The sequence below is a fragment of the Canis lupus genome, chromosome X (genome assembly GCF_011100685.1).
Source record: "Canis lupus familiaris isolate Mischka breed German Shepherd chromosome X, alternate assembly UU_Cfam_GSD_1.0, whole genome shotgun sequence".
Classification (NCBI taxonomy): Eukaryota; Metazoa; Chordata; class Mammalia; order Carnivora; family Canidae; genus Canis; species Canis lupus.
The window spans coordinates 85467762-85484054 of NC_049260.1; the positions used below are offsets into that span (position 1 = coordinate 85467762).

At 36.1% G+C, this 16293-nt stretch overlaps 1 protein-coding gene across 1 annotated transcript in view; it reads left to right on the forward strand.

The window, feature by feature from the left end:
* The window catches only part of ALG13 (ALG13 UDP-N-acetylglucosaminyltransferase subunit), a 72918-nt gene extending 57111 nt beyond the window's left edge, over positions 1-15807 (forward strand). Inside the window, 4 exon segments of the mRNA XM_038588101.1 lie at positions 4945-5103; positions 9256-9296; positions 11260-11440; positions 14885-15807. Of these exon segments, the coding sequence (XP_038444029.1) occupies positions 4945-5103; positions 9256-9296; positions 11260-11440; positions 14885-15150 (647 nt within the window). The 3' untranslated portion in view covers positions 15151-15807.
* Positions 15808-16293: the final 486 nt, after the last annotated feature.

Below are 16293 nucleotides of genomic sequence, written 5' to 3' on the forward strand. Positions count from 1 at the left end.
TTTGGGGAATATAAATAATAGTGAAAGGGAATATAAGGGAAGGGAGAAGAAATGTGTGGGAAATATCAGAAAGGCAGACAGAACATAAAGACTCCTAACTCTGGAAAACGAACTAGGGGTGGTGGAAGGGGAGGAGGGCGGGGGTTGGGGGTGAGTGGGTGATGGGCACTGAGGTGGACACTTGACGGGATGAGCACTGGGTGTTATTCTGTATGTTGGCAAATTGAACACCAATAAAAATTATTTTATAAAACAATTCAGGTATTTTACTTTTAAATATGTGTGTATTTTCCAGCTCTGTCCAGTGTAAATGCCTGGAAACCATGAATATTCTTACCACTCAAAAAATGTTGTGGTCTTGAAATACCATTTCTAACTTAAAAAAAATAAGCTCTGTGGGGAAATGGTTGCTGATTCCAGGTCTCGGCAGGAAATGTTCAAGATGAGCCTATATCCTTTTGTTATACTAGATAACAAGGAAGCTATCAGAGTACTGGGGCCAATGTCAAAAGAACTCAGGAATCATCTCGACGAGGTTCCCAGTGGCCAAAGATGGAACAAATTGAATCTCAACGATGATAATTGCAGCAAACTGGAACATACCAAATAAGTTAAATTTAAAAGTTAATGATATTTTAAAAATTGCTCACCTTAGGGTAAGAAACTAGTTCATTTTCTTAACTGGAAAATGAAGTGAAAGAATCAAGCATTTATCCTGCCTACCTTATATGAACTGTACCACTGGGTAACCAAATAGTAGATGAGGGGAAGTGTTTGTGTATTAGTATTCTTTTTTTTTAATTTTATTTACTTATGATAGTCATACAGAGAGAGAGAGAGGCAGAGACATAGGCAGAGGGAGAAGCAGGCTCCATGCACCAGGAGCCTGATGTGGGATTTGATCCCGGGTCTCGAGGATTGCGCCCTGGGCCAAAGGCAGGTGCCAAACCGCTGCGCCACCCAGGGATCCCGTGTATTAGTATTCTAAGTAATCAGCAAAGGTAAGTATTTTTCGGTCCTACTAAATGCGAATTAAACCGCGATAGTTGTGAAGATTGCAGAAACATTACCTGTAGATGTGTCAAAGGAATCAATTCTGAGTCTGATCCAGTCTTCTGGATCTAGCTGCCTATTTGCATGAAATAGAGAACATAATTGAGATATACCATGACTATAATCAGGAAAATCCAGACTGTGGGAAACTCAACAGGTCAAGGGGCCCACATCTTCAAAAGAAAAACTGAAAGGAAATGACAGAGATGGAGAAAGGACCAATAGCTTAAAAGAAACTTAAGACATGAACTTCTAAAAGTTATCTAGGGAGGCAGTTTTGGGTGACAAAAGTCTTAAAACCATAGGGGAGTGATTACTGTGAATTTCAGGGTAATGATTAAATTATAGTGGGAGCGAGAGGGTTGTGATTGGGTTGGGACGCAAAGATGTTTTCTGGAATGACTGGCAAAGTTTTATTTCTTGACCTGGATGGTGTCCACCTTAAAATTATTTTGGTTTTCTGTATCTGATTCACTTAAAATTTAAAAATTAAGTGCTTAGTTGGCATAGTGCCTGGAACAAAAACAATTTATGTTCATTAATCACCATAGAAATTTTTCACTGAAAACATTAAGGTAGGCCCTGGTTTTACTACTTTGTGCTAATTGTAAGAAAAAGCATTGGGTGTCTGCTTTACAGACCTCTGAGCTTAAAAAAAAAAAAAGACAAGTGAATCAAGCATTGGAGCGCCTCATTTATGTACAGTCATTGAAAACTTACCATTTAAATGCCAGATTATGTTCTGTGTAGATATTTCTTAAACTGTATTTATTTTACTACTTATTCTTTGAGTCTCTCCTCAACCTCAGCTATAACTGCTAGGTTGGCTGCTATTGTTCTTTAACATTCCTTTCACTCCTCTGGATGAAACAACTCGTGTTTCCCATTGTGTTATTCGTGTGTCTCTGGCAGCCCCAGCCCATCCTTCATTATGAAGTCACTTCTTATCTGCCAGGCATTTAGATGGCATGGTTGCTTTTAATATGAATCTCCTTATAGGCATTAAATACTGTTAACTGACTTTGGTAACTGTTCCAAGGCTTTTGTTAGGGCCGGGACTAGTGACTAATTTGCCCTGGGTGCAAAATTTAAGACCATGCCAAAAAAAAAAAAAAAAAAAAACCCTACAGTAATTAAGGTAAAATAATACTTCAGTGTACTTTTTTTGTTGTTGTTAGAACATGTGTGTGTGCACACAAGCTGGGTGGAGGAGGGTGGAGGGACGGAGGGAGAAGGAGAGAATCTTAAGCAGGCTAAATGCCCAGCACAGAGCCTGATGTGGGGCTCGATCTCATGACTCTGAGATCATGACCTGAGCTGAAATCAAAGAGTTGGATGCTTAACTTACTAAGCCACCCAGGTGCCCCTAATATATATATATATTTTAATCAAGAGTAATGCAAAAAAAAAAATCCATGGTAAAGTATCAAAATTAAAGACAGGGTCTATGGGCCAAGCTTAGGGTGAGTTGAGTGAGGTACTCTTGAGATCATGCAAATGCAAGCTTGGATCCTGTCTTTATTTATAATTTTATTTTTTTTTAATTTTTATTTATTTATGATAGTCACACAGAGAGAGAGAGGCAGAGACACAGGCAGAAGGAGAGGCAGAGACACAGGCAGAGGGAGAAGCAGGCTCCATGCACCGGGAGCCTGACGTGGGATTCGATCCCGGGTCTCCAGGATCGCGCCCTGGGTCAAAGGCAGGCGCTAAACCACTGCGCCACCCAGGGATCCCTATTTATAATTTTAATATTTTTACTAATCATGGATCTTTTTATACATTATATTGGTGGCCTCTTGAATTTTGTGCCTCACTGCACCTAAACCCCACCCCCACTCCCACCCTTTGATCTGTAGAGAAGTCTAGCCTTACTATATATATTCATATGTTCTATCTGCAACATCCTGAAACACTGCAGCTTCAGTGACAGGGGAAATAAGCATTTTGAATGCACTACGTTTGTTTCTATTAATATTTTAGTGAAGTTTGTACTGTTTTGGAGCTATCCCTTAAATTCTACCTGTTAAACCTATAGAGCCCTGTTAAGTTTACAAATGAGATGCTCAGGTATTTCTAGAGCAATTAGAAATTCTAAAAGCTTTTTCTTAGGAGGCTTACTATGATATGCATTTTCAGGGAAGATGAGTTCAGGTAAAGTAATCTCCAACAATTTTTTTCTGCTTTTGATTCTCTCAGGCCCATGAGAACTTCCTTAGCTATCTCCATGTCTAGTAGTTGGTTTTTACCTAGTGGTCATAATCACATTCTGCTATCTATAGCTAATTGCTAACTTAACTTTTTAAAAAACGGTGTGATTTGAGTGCTAGTTTAAAAGGACTATAAGTGTAGCTTTGTTGGAGAAGCCATTTTTTTTTATAGAAAACAAATTGATAAAGCCTTTAGAATATTTGGATATACTCTAAAAATTAAATGCCTCTTCCAAATCTGTGAAAGTGGAGATTTCTACATACATGATGAAACTCCAGAACAGTTGAGCAAGTTTTAAAATTTTACTGTTTAATTTAGATACAGAATCATTTTTGGGTGCCCAGTTCTGAGTTTTGACAATGCATAGAATTGTTTAACCACTGCCAAAATCAAGACAGTTTCATCATCCCTGAAGAATTCTTTTTAAGATTTTATTTATTTATTCATGAGAGAGACCAAGAAAGAGGCAGAGACATAGGCAGAGGGAGAAGCAGGCTCCATGCAGGGAGCCTGATGCGGAACTCGATCCTGGACCCCAGGATCATGCACTGAGCCGAAGTCAGATGCTCAACCACTGAGCTACCTAGGCATCCCAAGAATTGTTTATCCAGGTTTTAAATCACCCTAAGACATCTCTGATCATTGTTAACCTGTAATTGTGTAAAGGGTGTAGATAAGTATATTTATGTTGGTGAATGAAAGCAATATGGAATATTTCTAATACTTGACCTTAAATTCCTCTTGCTAAATTACCAAAATCAGCTTGTGTGCACTGTTCCTGTACCAAATTAAGTGTTCTAAAACTCTGAACTTAAATCTTTATTGAATGAGACTAAACTTTGTGTACTTCTCAGGGTTAAAATTATAGTGCAGGTAACACAGTTAATTGGCTAAAATGATTCAGTTGAAGGGTTGTGTCATTGATCTTTAGTCAAATTTAACAAATTTACCTGGTATGTGTATAGGAGAAACTTATATTTACTGTGTTGGAACATCATTTCCTTTATCTTTGTAGAGGAAGAATTTATTCATATTTAAACATAATTGTACTTGAATTTCTTATGTCAAAAATTGGAACTCCTGAATGAATATTGTTTTTAAACTATAGCCATAGGTATAGAAAGTTAAAGGGATAAGATATTTCATCTAGCCTTAGATTCTGTGTGTCCTTAGAAATGGAACTGTCCTGGTTTAGAATGCCCTATATTCTAGTATTGATGCTACCAAATAGAAACCTTCAAGGATTACTTAAATCTGTAATCTGTAATTTAGTCTCTCTTATTAGCTTCTACATTTTAGGATTTTACTAAGAATGGCAGATGGCCGAAAACATCCTTAACTTTGTATTAAGCTAAGTAAAAATTTTGCTTTAATGGTATTTCACTTATGTACCCATTGGCTGATATTTTTTAAAGTCTTGATACTCAAAACTCTGCAACTTCCGGTTTTCTCCTTTTAATTTCAAGTAATTACTGTAACTCAAAATAACCTATAATGAACTCCCAGTTTCAACTGGCATGTCTAAGAATGTGGGCAATTCATCTTCTAAGTTTTTGTTCTTAAAGTCAAACTGTAAGAATTAGAATTGTTTGGCCATATTGGGGACCCAAAAGAAGTAGAAGATGAACTACTGCTTATAAGGCATTAGTTGTACATTGCTATTTTGTTTTTCTTTTTTAGTGATTGCTTCACCATCCTATCCATACCTTCCTGCTCCTATTCGTGCTGCTGCTGCTTTACCACCTCCACCTCCTCCTCTTGAGGTCGGAGAGGCTTCAAACTTACCACCACCACCTCCACCTTATTCCTGTGATCCAAGTGGCAGTGATCTGCCTCAGGGTAAGGGGATTTTGAGACTTGCATGAGGATTATTTAGTCTGAATTTTCTTTTTTTCTTAGAGCATATCTTTGGTTGTCCACTGGGGGTAGGATGGGGGGACCAAATGGAAATTGACTGGAGAGCATAATACTAGGTAAGTAATAACTAAGGAAAGGAAGAACTGAAAGCTGAGAAAAACTTCTCGATAATCAAGAAGTGGATGATTTTTTAGATGGTTTCAGATCTGCCTTGAAGAACATTATCAGCTGAGTATCTTTATTCTCAACTATTTTTTGAAAAACAGGAATTGACTTGATGGGATGAGCACTGGGTGTTATATGTTGGCAAATTGAATTTAAATTTTAAAAAGCAGGAATTGATACCAGAATTTCTCCATTTCTTAAATTCCTACCAGAAGTGTATGAAATTGTTGCAGTTCTTGATGTTTAGGATTCCAGCTAAATTTTGGATTTTGAGAAGTTGGTTTTTGAGAAATTAAGGATCTGATCTGCCTAGGATTTTAGCCATGTCGTCCTGTTTCTTTAGTTAAACTAAGGGATCGCTTTCCATTGGAAGTTCTTTGTTACTCCTCAGTTTGGCAGTGTTTCTCAAAGGAGAATTGTAGTTGAAAGGCATTTTGTAGCTAATTTATACCTCTTTGCTGTAAAATTTTCTGGATTTTTCTAGCTGCTTCTCTATTTCATTTTTTTCAGCTCCTGTATAGTTACCAAGATTTTAAATTCCATGCTGTTCTTTTTCTCTACCTTACAACTTCATTATCACCTTTTTATAAACAATTCCTAAATCTATCTAGCCTTGGCCTCTGAAATTTGTACTTATCTGTAGCTACTTGCTAGACGTTTTCACTTGGCTTTCTTACTTTCATTTCAAACTCCATCTATAATGAAATTCCTTATCTTTTATCTCCCTTTTTTCTTCTTTCCAGGCCACACAAAACATTGACACCTTGGTTTCCTATTGTTACTGGTACTTCATTTCTGCCTGACTTACCCTAATCCTGTCACTCTTTTTTTTTTTCCTGTCACTCTTCTTCTCTCACTTACTTACCTATTCCTGCCTAAGATCTACTCTGTCACCACATAATGCTGATTTTGCATTTCCCAACATTTTATTATGAAAATGTTCAAATATACAGGAAAGTTGAATTTCAAAATGAATGTTCATGTATTCATCACCTAGATTCTATCATTAGCCTTTTTTTCTATCATTAACCTTTAACTGTATTTTCTTTATCACGTATCTGTCCATCTTTTCCTCCATCCATCTCCTTGTCCATCAAGTTATCCATTTTGATTGTGATGTATTCCAAAGTAAATTGTAGACATCAATATTCTTCCTCACAAAAACTTCAGTAGGAGTATCATTAACTAGAGTTTGGAGTTTATTTTTTCTTTTGATGTAAATTGAAAATATAATGCACAAATCTTAAATGTATAATTGCTGAGTTTTGAGAAATGAGTGCATGCACCTTTGTAACCCAAATCTTCATCAAAATATACCATTATCTTCATGCCCCTTCCCGGTATTTTTCCACCTCTACCTCTACTTATCCCCAAGAGGCAGCCACTGTTTGATTTTTTTTCTGTCATAGTTTCACTTGTTTTAGAATTTCATATAAATATACAATATGTAATCTTTATGGAAGGCTTCTTAAACTCTGCATATTTTTTATATTCTTTCATATTGCTGCATATATCAGTAGTCCAATTGCTATTACTGAGTAGTATTCCATTGTATAAAATTTCTTGTTTATTGGTGAACATCTGGGTTATTTCCATTTTGGGGCTTTTATGAATTAGGCTGTGAATATTCTTGTAAAAAGTCTTTATGAACATATGTTTTTATTCCCTTTGAGCATATACCTGGAAGTGGAATTGATGGATCATAGATAGGTGTGTGTTTAGTTTTATAAGAAACTGCTGCTTATTTTTCCAAAGTTGTATCTTATACCTTTCTACTTTTTTTAGATTTTATTTATTTACTTTAGAATAAGCACAAGTGGGGGTAGGGAAGGGCAGAGAGAGAAGCAGACTCCCTGCTGAGCAGGGAGTCTAATATGGGGCTTTATCCCAGGATCGCGAAATAGTGACCTGAGCTGAAGGCAGATCCTTAACCAACTGAGCCACCCAGGTGCCCCTTATCTCTACTTTTGCTAGAACTCTGTGCACCTGATTTTTTTACTTCTAAACCTTTGCCTAACATATGGTGATCTACTCATTCTTTCCCCTCCAGTCTTTTACCTTCCTATTAACATCAAGTCATTTTCATGATACCCCCATTACATTTTGAAGTGATTTGAGTTTTTATAGTCCCTGTCTTTGCCAACCTTTTTTGAACAGCTGGAGATCTAATTCACATACTATACAAGCCACCCATTTAAAGTGTACAATTTCATGGGTTTCTAGTATATTCACAAATACATACAATCATCACCACTATTTCCAGAACATTTTCATCACCCCAGAAAGAAACCCTTGTACCCATTAACAGTCACCACTTCTTCCCCCCGTTGCTACCACGATTCTACTTTGTATGTCTATAGATTTGCCTATTCTGGACATTTGACATAATATGAATCATGCAATATGTGGTCTTTTGTGACTGGCTTCTTTCACTTAGCACGATATTTTCAAGGTTCATCCATGTTGTAGCATGTATCCATACCTCATTTTTCTTATAGCTGAATAATGTTCTATTGTATAGGTATGCCACATTTTATCATCTATTAGTTGATGCACAATTGGGTGGTTTTCACTTTTTTGCTACTATGAATACTACTACTATGGATATTTGTATTTAAATTTTGTGTGAATACAACACACACACACACACACACACACACACACTCACCCAAGGAATGGAATCCCATGGATTTACTTCCTCCTGTTATCTCTTAATATTCTTTACCTTAACCTTTAGTCTTTATACTCCTACATAATGGTCAAAATAAAAGCTGATTATTTTAAAATAGTAGTAAACATATCTCTATGTGGGAAGTCTCCAATTTAAAAAGAAGGGTTTTCTGAGAGTTTGTTAATGGGAGTCAAGTTATTTATCAGAATATACATGGATCCCAGATCAGTCGATAACGTACATTTAGAATTACGATTAGAATGCTAAGATTATTCCCTCACCTCCCATACATATAGTTTTTACTTATTTGTGAAATATTTTAAATTCTATGAAGAAGTTTTTATCACTGTAGAATATATATTGAGTTACCTTTCTTATTGCCTCCTCTTTTTGGAAGTTCTAGTGGTGTGGTACGTTAGTCATGTTAAATAAAAGCAAGATGAATTGTTTTCACGCAGTAGTAGTTATGTTAGTAGGCATCATTAATCTTGTCATTAGTAGAGCCTTGGTTTGTATTGTGTAGTAGTTCCATTAATAGAAGACCATTAAGGGAATCCCTGGGTGGCTCAGCGGTTTAGCGCCTGCCTTTGGCCAGGGTGTGATGCTGGAGTCCCGGGATCGAGTCCCACGTCGGGCTCCCTGCACGGGGCCTGCTTCTCCCTCTGCCTGTGTTTCTGCCTCTCTCTCTGTCTCTCATGAATAAATGGATAAAATCTTAAAAAAAAATAGAAGACCATTAAGATTGGTTATGTAGTAAATTGCTTGTCTCAAGATTTTATTCTTGAGATCTCACAAGAAGAAAATGGCTTTACTGGATTTTTTTAAAGATTTTATTTATTTATTCATGAGAGAGACAGAGAGAGAGGCAGGCAGAGACACAGGTAGAGGGAGAAGCAGGCTCCATGCAGGGAGCCCAATGTAGGACTCGATCCCTGGACTTCAGGACCGTGCCCCTAGGCTGAAGGCAGGTCCTAAACTGCTGATCCACCCAGCGATCCCCTACAGGATCCTTTCTAAATATTACTGTATTCCTGTAACATTTACCTAATATTAAGACTAGAAATATTGGTCTTAAAATATATAGAATACATATTTTATAATTAAACCTTGGATCAGAAAGTGATTTTTACCTATAGTGTCCGATAAATGACTATTTACTACAAGGTAGAATTGAGAGTGGTGTTGATGCGGGAAGACTACATTTATATCTACCTTAATACTCAAAGAAAAAAGCTTTTGAGTGGTAGTTCTAATTGCTTATGTCTTCTAGTCACTAAAATTAAGATTTTTAATTTTAGATACAAAAGTTTTGCAGTACTATTTCAATCTGGGATTGCAGGTAAGTCATGTTAAAATTGTTTTGACAAACTCTAGATTAAAAATGCAAGTTGGTTTGATAATCAGACTCTTGAACTTTTAAAAGCCAAGAACACTGTGAGGAGCCCAAAAGTTGTCTTTATAAAAGATATCTCTGAAGATGATACAAGTGAGTTTTCTATTTTAGCCTCCCAGTGCTTCAATTCCTCTTAGAAAATAGTTGTTATACCAAGTGGGGGCCCTAACAGCACAACTTTAGCATTTATTGGCTTCCATATTTAGCATCATGTATATGCCAACACTTTACTATGTTTTTCTGTTTCAGTAATAAAGGGGTCATTTGTCTTGCTTACTTGAAATATTTTTATGGTTATTTCTACATGTTATATGAAAATAACATGACTAATTCGATAAAGGGCTGTATTATTTTTAAATCACTTACGTGGTCCTAGATATTTACAAACAGTTGATTTTTAACACTCCCCTGAGTTGTAGAAGGGTGAGGGTACTTACAAATAGCTTAATATCCCTGAAAGGTGTCTCTGATTTCAGGTAAGAGCTTTTTTATTTTATTCTTTCAGGCATTATCCCCCCTCCCCCCCCCCGAAATACACCTGACTTCAGATATAACAAGATGGCTTATTTCCTAAAAAGGAATGATGCATTTTAAGATTTGGCAGATGATAGTAAACTAGACAGTCTCCTGGATAATGCTCAGATTAGTTCATATTCCCAGACCCTGATTTCACTAAAATGTTGGGCCTATCATTTCCAGAAAACTATCTTCTCCAACTGGCACACATTTATAAATTAAGAATGGTGAAGTTGGTTTTTTTGTTCTTTGAGATTATTTCCTAAATGCAGTTTCAGGAATTGAAAATATAAACTGCTTTGCCTTTAGTTATGTTTATTATAGTTACATGTGGAAATGTAATTCATATCAGATGGCTGAGGCATTTTAAAACATTCTTCTGCATTTTATATCATGGGAATAAAAGGAAATGCAGAATAGTTATTTTAATACTTTTTAAAATTTTATTTTATTTATTTATTTTTAAAGATTTTATTTATTTATGAGAGAGAGAGAGAGAGGCAGAGACACAGGCAGAGGGAGAAGCAGGCCCCATGCAGGAAGCCTGACGTGGGACTCGATCCTGGATCCCCAGGATCAGGCCCTGGGCTGAAGGCAGTGCTAAACTGCTGAGCCACCCGGGCTGCCCAATACTTTTATATATTAAAAGTAATAGTATTCATTGTAGTACATGTGAAAAATATTAAAGTATAAAGAAAAGTGAAATCCCGTGTGTAATTATAGCTTATTTTACAAAATATTGATCATGCTATGTAATTTTGTAAACTTTTAACAATATGAGCATTTTTTTCTTAAATACCTGACAGCATATTTTTTTATTGCCTCTATTGTATCCCATCATGGATATATCATAATTCATCCAGTTCCTTATTGTTGAATATTTAGGTTGTACACTATATTTTTCTTTTAAAAAATCGATGTATAGTTGACACAGTGTTACATTAGTTTTAGATGTACTGCATACTAATTTGATATGTCTGTGCATTATACTATGCTCATCACAAATGTAGCTGCCACCCGTTACCATACAGCACTATTAAAATACCATAGGCTATATATTCCTTATGTTGTACCTTTCATCCCTGTAACTTATTCCACTCTATTTTGCTTTTAAAAATAATGCTAGAAAACATGTCTTTGTATACAGGTCATTGTATATCTGTAATTTCCTTTGGATGCTTTCTTAAAAGAATTCCTATGTTCAGATATGAGATACATCTGTTGCAAAAGATCTTAAAGTTGTAATAGAGGATAGATTTTCTAAATGTTCTGATTTTTAAGTCAAAAAAGTCACTGCTACTCTACCTGAAAATCATAGCCCAGCTTTTTTTTTAGTGAAGAACTGTACTACTTTAAAGGGATAGTAAAGTGTTTTTTTTCTTTCTTACCCAAGTGCTATCACCACAACTACTGGCACTCCATGGTCTATGTGCCACAGATGCAGCAGCAGCAACTTCATGTAGAGAATTATCCAGTCTATGCTGAGCCACCTCCTCTGGTAGATCAGACAGTTCCTCAGTTGTATGGTGAGGTGGGGAGACAAGATGGCACACAGATGGAAGCATCGGTAAATGGTGAGTATGTAATGAGAGTACCTGCAAGAAGGACAATTAGATTGTATTATGTAATTTAAAAACCTTCAGATACCTCATTTTGTCCATATTCTAGACTCATGTTTGGGTTCTTTTTTTTTTTTTTTTAGAGGAAGAGCATGAGTGGGTATGGAGGGGCAGAGGATGAGAGAGAGAGAATCTTAAGCAGGCTCCATGCTCAATGTGGACCCTGATGCAGGGCTCGATCTCATGAGCCTGAGATGATGTCCTGAGCTAAAATCAAGAGTCAGATGCATAAAAAATTGAGCCACGCAGGTGCCTCTGGGCCCATGTTTGTTTGTTTTTTAAAGCATAGTATGTAGACCCTTGCAGTACCTGAGACCCTTTCAAGGAATCCATGAAGCCAAAAGTATTCATCAAAATATACAGATCTTAAAGATTTTTATTTGTGCCTTTCACTGTTATATTCTGCTTTGAGGATGCAGAAATCAGTAGTGAGTAAAAACCACTGCCACCTAAGCACAAATCCAGACGGGGGCACCAAACTGTGCTAGTAATCAGTGTCTTCACTGCCATATACACCCATGTTACAAAAATTGCCAGTTAGATGTTTTTTTTTTTTAATCAAAAACGTTCTTATTTTTATTAAATCTTTATCTTTGGACTTCATGTTCCATGTGACAAAATCGGGAGTATTCGTACTAAAGTATGATAATTAAAAGGATTTATGAGGTTGACTAATGAGATGAACTAGTGTTTTTCATGCAACACTGTTTTTACTTGTGAATGATACACAAACTATGGTTATTTAGACTTGAGAATCTGGCAGATATTTTCTCAAATAAATAACATGAGCCTTTCACTTAAAGAAAAAAAACAACCAAATGTATTTGTTGTCAAAAGATAAAAATTCCTTAGAGACCCTGGGTGGCTCACTTGGTTGAGCCATCTGGCTCTTGATTTCAGCTCAGGTCATAATACCAGCCAGGCTCGTGAGATTGAGCCCAGTGTCAGGCTCCACTGTCAGCAGAGAATCTTGCTCTCCCTCTACCCCCAACCCTATATATGCTTGTGCTCACTGTCTTGCTCTCCTCAAATAAATAAATCTTGGGGGGGAGGGGAGATAAAAATCCCAGCTTTCAAATAAAACTTAGAACTTTGTAATACTTGTATCTGCCACCATGAGCTTGACAGCTCAATATTTAACTTTTCTAATAATATGGATGGGGTTATTGGGGTGCCTGGCTAGCTCAGTCAGTAGAGCATGCAACTCTTGATCTTAGGGTTGAGAGTTTGAGCTCTACACTGGATATAGAGATCACTTAAAAATAATAAAATCTTTTAAGAAAAAACATAGGTGGGACTATTAATTAATGTTTTTCACATTGTGTGATGAAATGTGTCAACATTTGGAAGATCTATGTAACTCAGTAAAATAATACTTTTCCAATTATCCAATGCATGGTGTTACCTATGTATGATTTTGTAAAAGGTCTATTCAAAGTACAGGATAAAACAGTGGATTTCATTGTTGAGAGAGTATGAAAAAGTCCACATTGCTGCTCACCTTTTGCCACTATCACTTACCTAGTTTTGGTGTAGCATCAAAGAGTATCTATAATTATCTGAAAAGGGTGGTTATTAAAAGACTTCTCTCTTTTCCAACTACGTATCTGTATGAGGCCAGGTTTTCTTCATATACATAAAAACAACATATCCTAATTGACTAAATACAGAAGCAGATGTAAGAATCCAGTTGTCTTCTATTGAGCCATAGGTTCAAAATTTGCACAATGCCACTTGTTTCACAGTATTTTTGTTTTAGAATATACACTCATTTTTCATAAAAAGTTTAATTTGTGCTAACATTAATAGGCTTATTTTTACATGAATTAATATTTTTAACTTTCTCATTTTAATTCCTAATACGGTAAATTCATAGTACAGTTTATGTGATATAACTCACATAAAAGCTATTTGAGATCCTGAATTTTTAAGAATGTACAGGGATCCTGAGACCAAAGAGTTTGAGACTACTGTGCCAGACCATAAGGATGATTGCTCTATGAGTTTACAGTACAGTATAGACAGGCATTTTAAAGGAATTAGAATAGGATCTTTGGACTTCCCTTGTTGGAAAAGAATGAACAAGAGGTAGAAAAAATTATGTAGACTAACTGAACCAAATTTTTCGCATTCCAGTACTGCTACTTGACAGTTGTGATCTCACCTAAATTACTTAACCTCTCTAAGCCTGAATTTCTGTAAAATGGGAAATACCTGACTTGCCAGGGTTACTATAAGAACTAAATGAGATATACTGTATGTATATACCAGATGGAGAAGTATACTGTACCTGGTACATGTGAGAAATGTGAATTTCCTTTTGTTTCTCCCTTTCTTTAAAACATATTAATGGTTTGGGAATATTAGCACTATAGAGTCTTATCCCTAGTGTGGTGATATGATATATGGCCCATAGTAATAAAAATTAAAGTGTCAACATTTGTTGCGTTTTTGTACCAAAAACTATTCTTAATTGTTGTAAACCATGAGGCAGTGCCAGTCTTCATTCCACAGAATGTGCTTATCTAAGTTATCCCAGGTAATGAAGGATTTCTTTTTAGTATTTACATAGTCACTATAGCAAGGTCAGAACTGCATCTATTTCCACTAAAACTGACTCATGGTAGCAAAAGTGGGGTAAAATGGTGAGGTAAAAGTGATGCTAGGATCTTAATGACATTCAGGAGACAACACTTAAATGTTTGGTCTTTAAGATGTTCTTCAGAACTATACCTTCAAGTGTGGACCAGATTGTGTAGACACCAGAGTTTTTAAATGCTAAAGTGGAATATAAAATGGTTATTTGGATAATACTTGGCACAGTGGGAACTATTGGATAACTTAATTGAAACTACCTTTATGAGAACTTAATTGGCTAGAAGGACTAGAGAATGTTCCTGTATGTATTTAGTGTGTAGGTACCTAAAACATCCTAGAAAGATAGCTATCTCTAGTTAGAATACATTGACCCATTATACATGCACACATACTTAAATTTTTTAAATTAGAGAGTTTTTATATAATCTTTTGGTAGCCTGCTCTAGTCACTAATGTTCATATCTCAAGTGCTCTTTGGATACCCGGGTGGCTCAGTTGCTTAAACATCCAACTCTTAATTTCTGCTCAGGTCATGAACACAGGGTTGTGAGATCGAGCCCCACATTGGGCTCTGCACTGGGTGTGGAGCCTACTTGAGGTTCTCTCCTCTCTCTGTCCCCTGCCCCCCTTTCTCCTTCCCTCTCTACAAAAGTAAAATAAAACTGCTCTTGCCACATTTACTATGATCTTTCCTATAGTTAGTGCTAAGTTTCACATTTACCTATAAGAACATCTGTTTATGTTGATATTTTAGCGAATCTTTGTATATAAAGTGTGTACTGTATGCATTCTTTGTTTCAGGTACTTTTCCAAATGCTGACCCTGCATCTGTCCCTCATGGAGCAGTCTATTATCCAATGATGTCAGATCCTTATGGGCCACCACCTTTGCCGGGTTTTGATTCCTGTCTTCCTGTTGTGCCAGATTATCCCTACGTTGCCCCTTGGCATCCAGTTGGTACAGCATATGGTGGCTCTTCTCAAATTCATGGTGCTATGAATGCTGGGCCAGTTGGCTATATTGCTTCACCTCCCTCAGCTTCTCATTACATACCTCAGAATATGTAAGATTCAGCAGTATGAAGTATTCTTGCACTGCCATTTTTTGTTGTTTTGATTTTTTTAAGAAGTGTTTTATGTTAGTGTTTAAGTGATTTAGGTGGTTAGGGTGGTTACTATTGTATTTGTCTTTAAGATTATTTTATCTTTTGATTTAAAATACTACTTTAAAGGAATACTACTTTTGGTTGTGGATAAGGAAATTGAGATGGATGTACAGCTAGTCCCATATTGAGCATAATTTCATTGTATTCAGCTATTTTCCTGTCAGCCAGCTTGTCAACTTTGTATTAGCTGATGGTTCCAGTTGATAAAAGGAATAAATCATACAAACTATTTCTTTGGTTCAGATGTCACACATACTAAACCATGCAGAACTGAAATAACTTTCACTTTTTTCTGGAAAATAAAAAACAAAACCAAGAGCAGTTGTTTCTGGATAACTAAATATTAAATGAGAGAGCTCTTCAGGTTCTTAAGAATTGTCTGAACTAAGTTATGTTCTGTGATAATCAGTTTCAAAGGCACATGGTGCTCTGCTTTAGATTTATCCCATATGCTATTGTTTGATACTGGATTTATGTAACTGTTTTACTGCACAGTATTGAATTGGTGTCCTTTGCACAGTTAGCAGTAAATAAAAATTAGCATTTAAAATTGCTAAAATGAGTGGGATTTTCTTTTTTTCTTTTTCATGGCAGCAAAACAGTACCAGACATTTGACTGATCTAATGTTTTTCCCCTGCTATCATGGTGTAAAAAAAAAAACCATATGATTTTTATGACATGAACTGGTTGGGCCCAATCAAAATGTTATTCAATCTCAAGACTTTAATGGTGCATACTACTAAATCTAGTCTTTTTCCCTTGAGTATGTCCCTTTTTAAGTTGTGGGTTTTTTTTTTAAATCTTATGGAACTTTAGACTTACTTTCTCATTGTCCTGTACTTTCAATAGTTGTATCTTTCAGTTTTTGTTTTTAGACGTACCTTGTATCTCTAGGCCTGCCTTGTCTCTGACATTCTGTGAGACCTATTTCATCAGCCTTTCTGTCTTCTCTTTCATCTACCCAGAGACCACAAGATCCTTTATATTCACCAGTTCTCCTGTAAGTTTTTCATAATGAATACTTTGCTGTATTTCACCTGACAA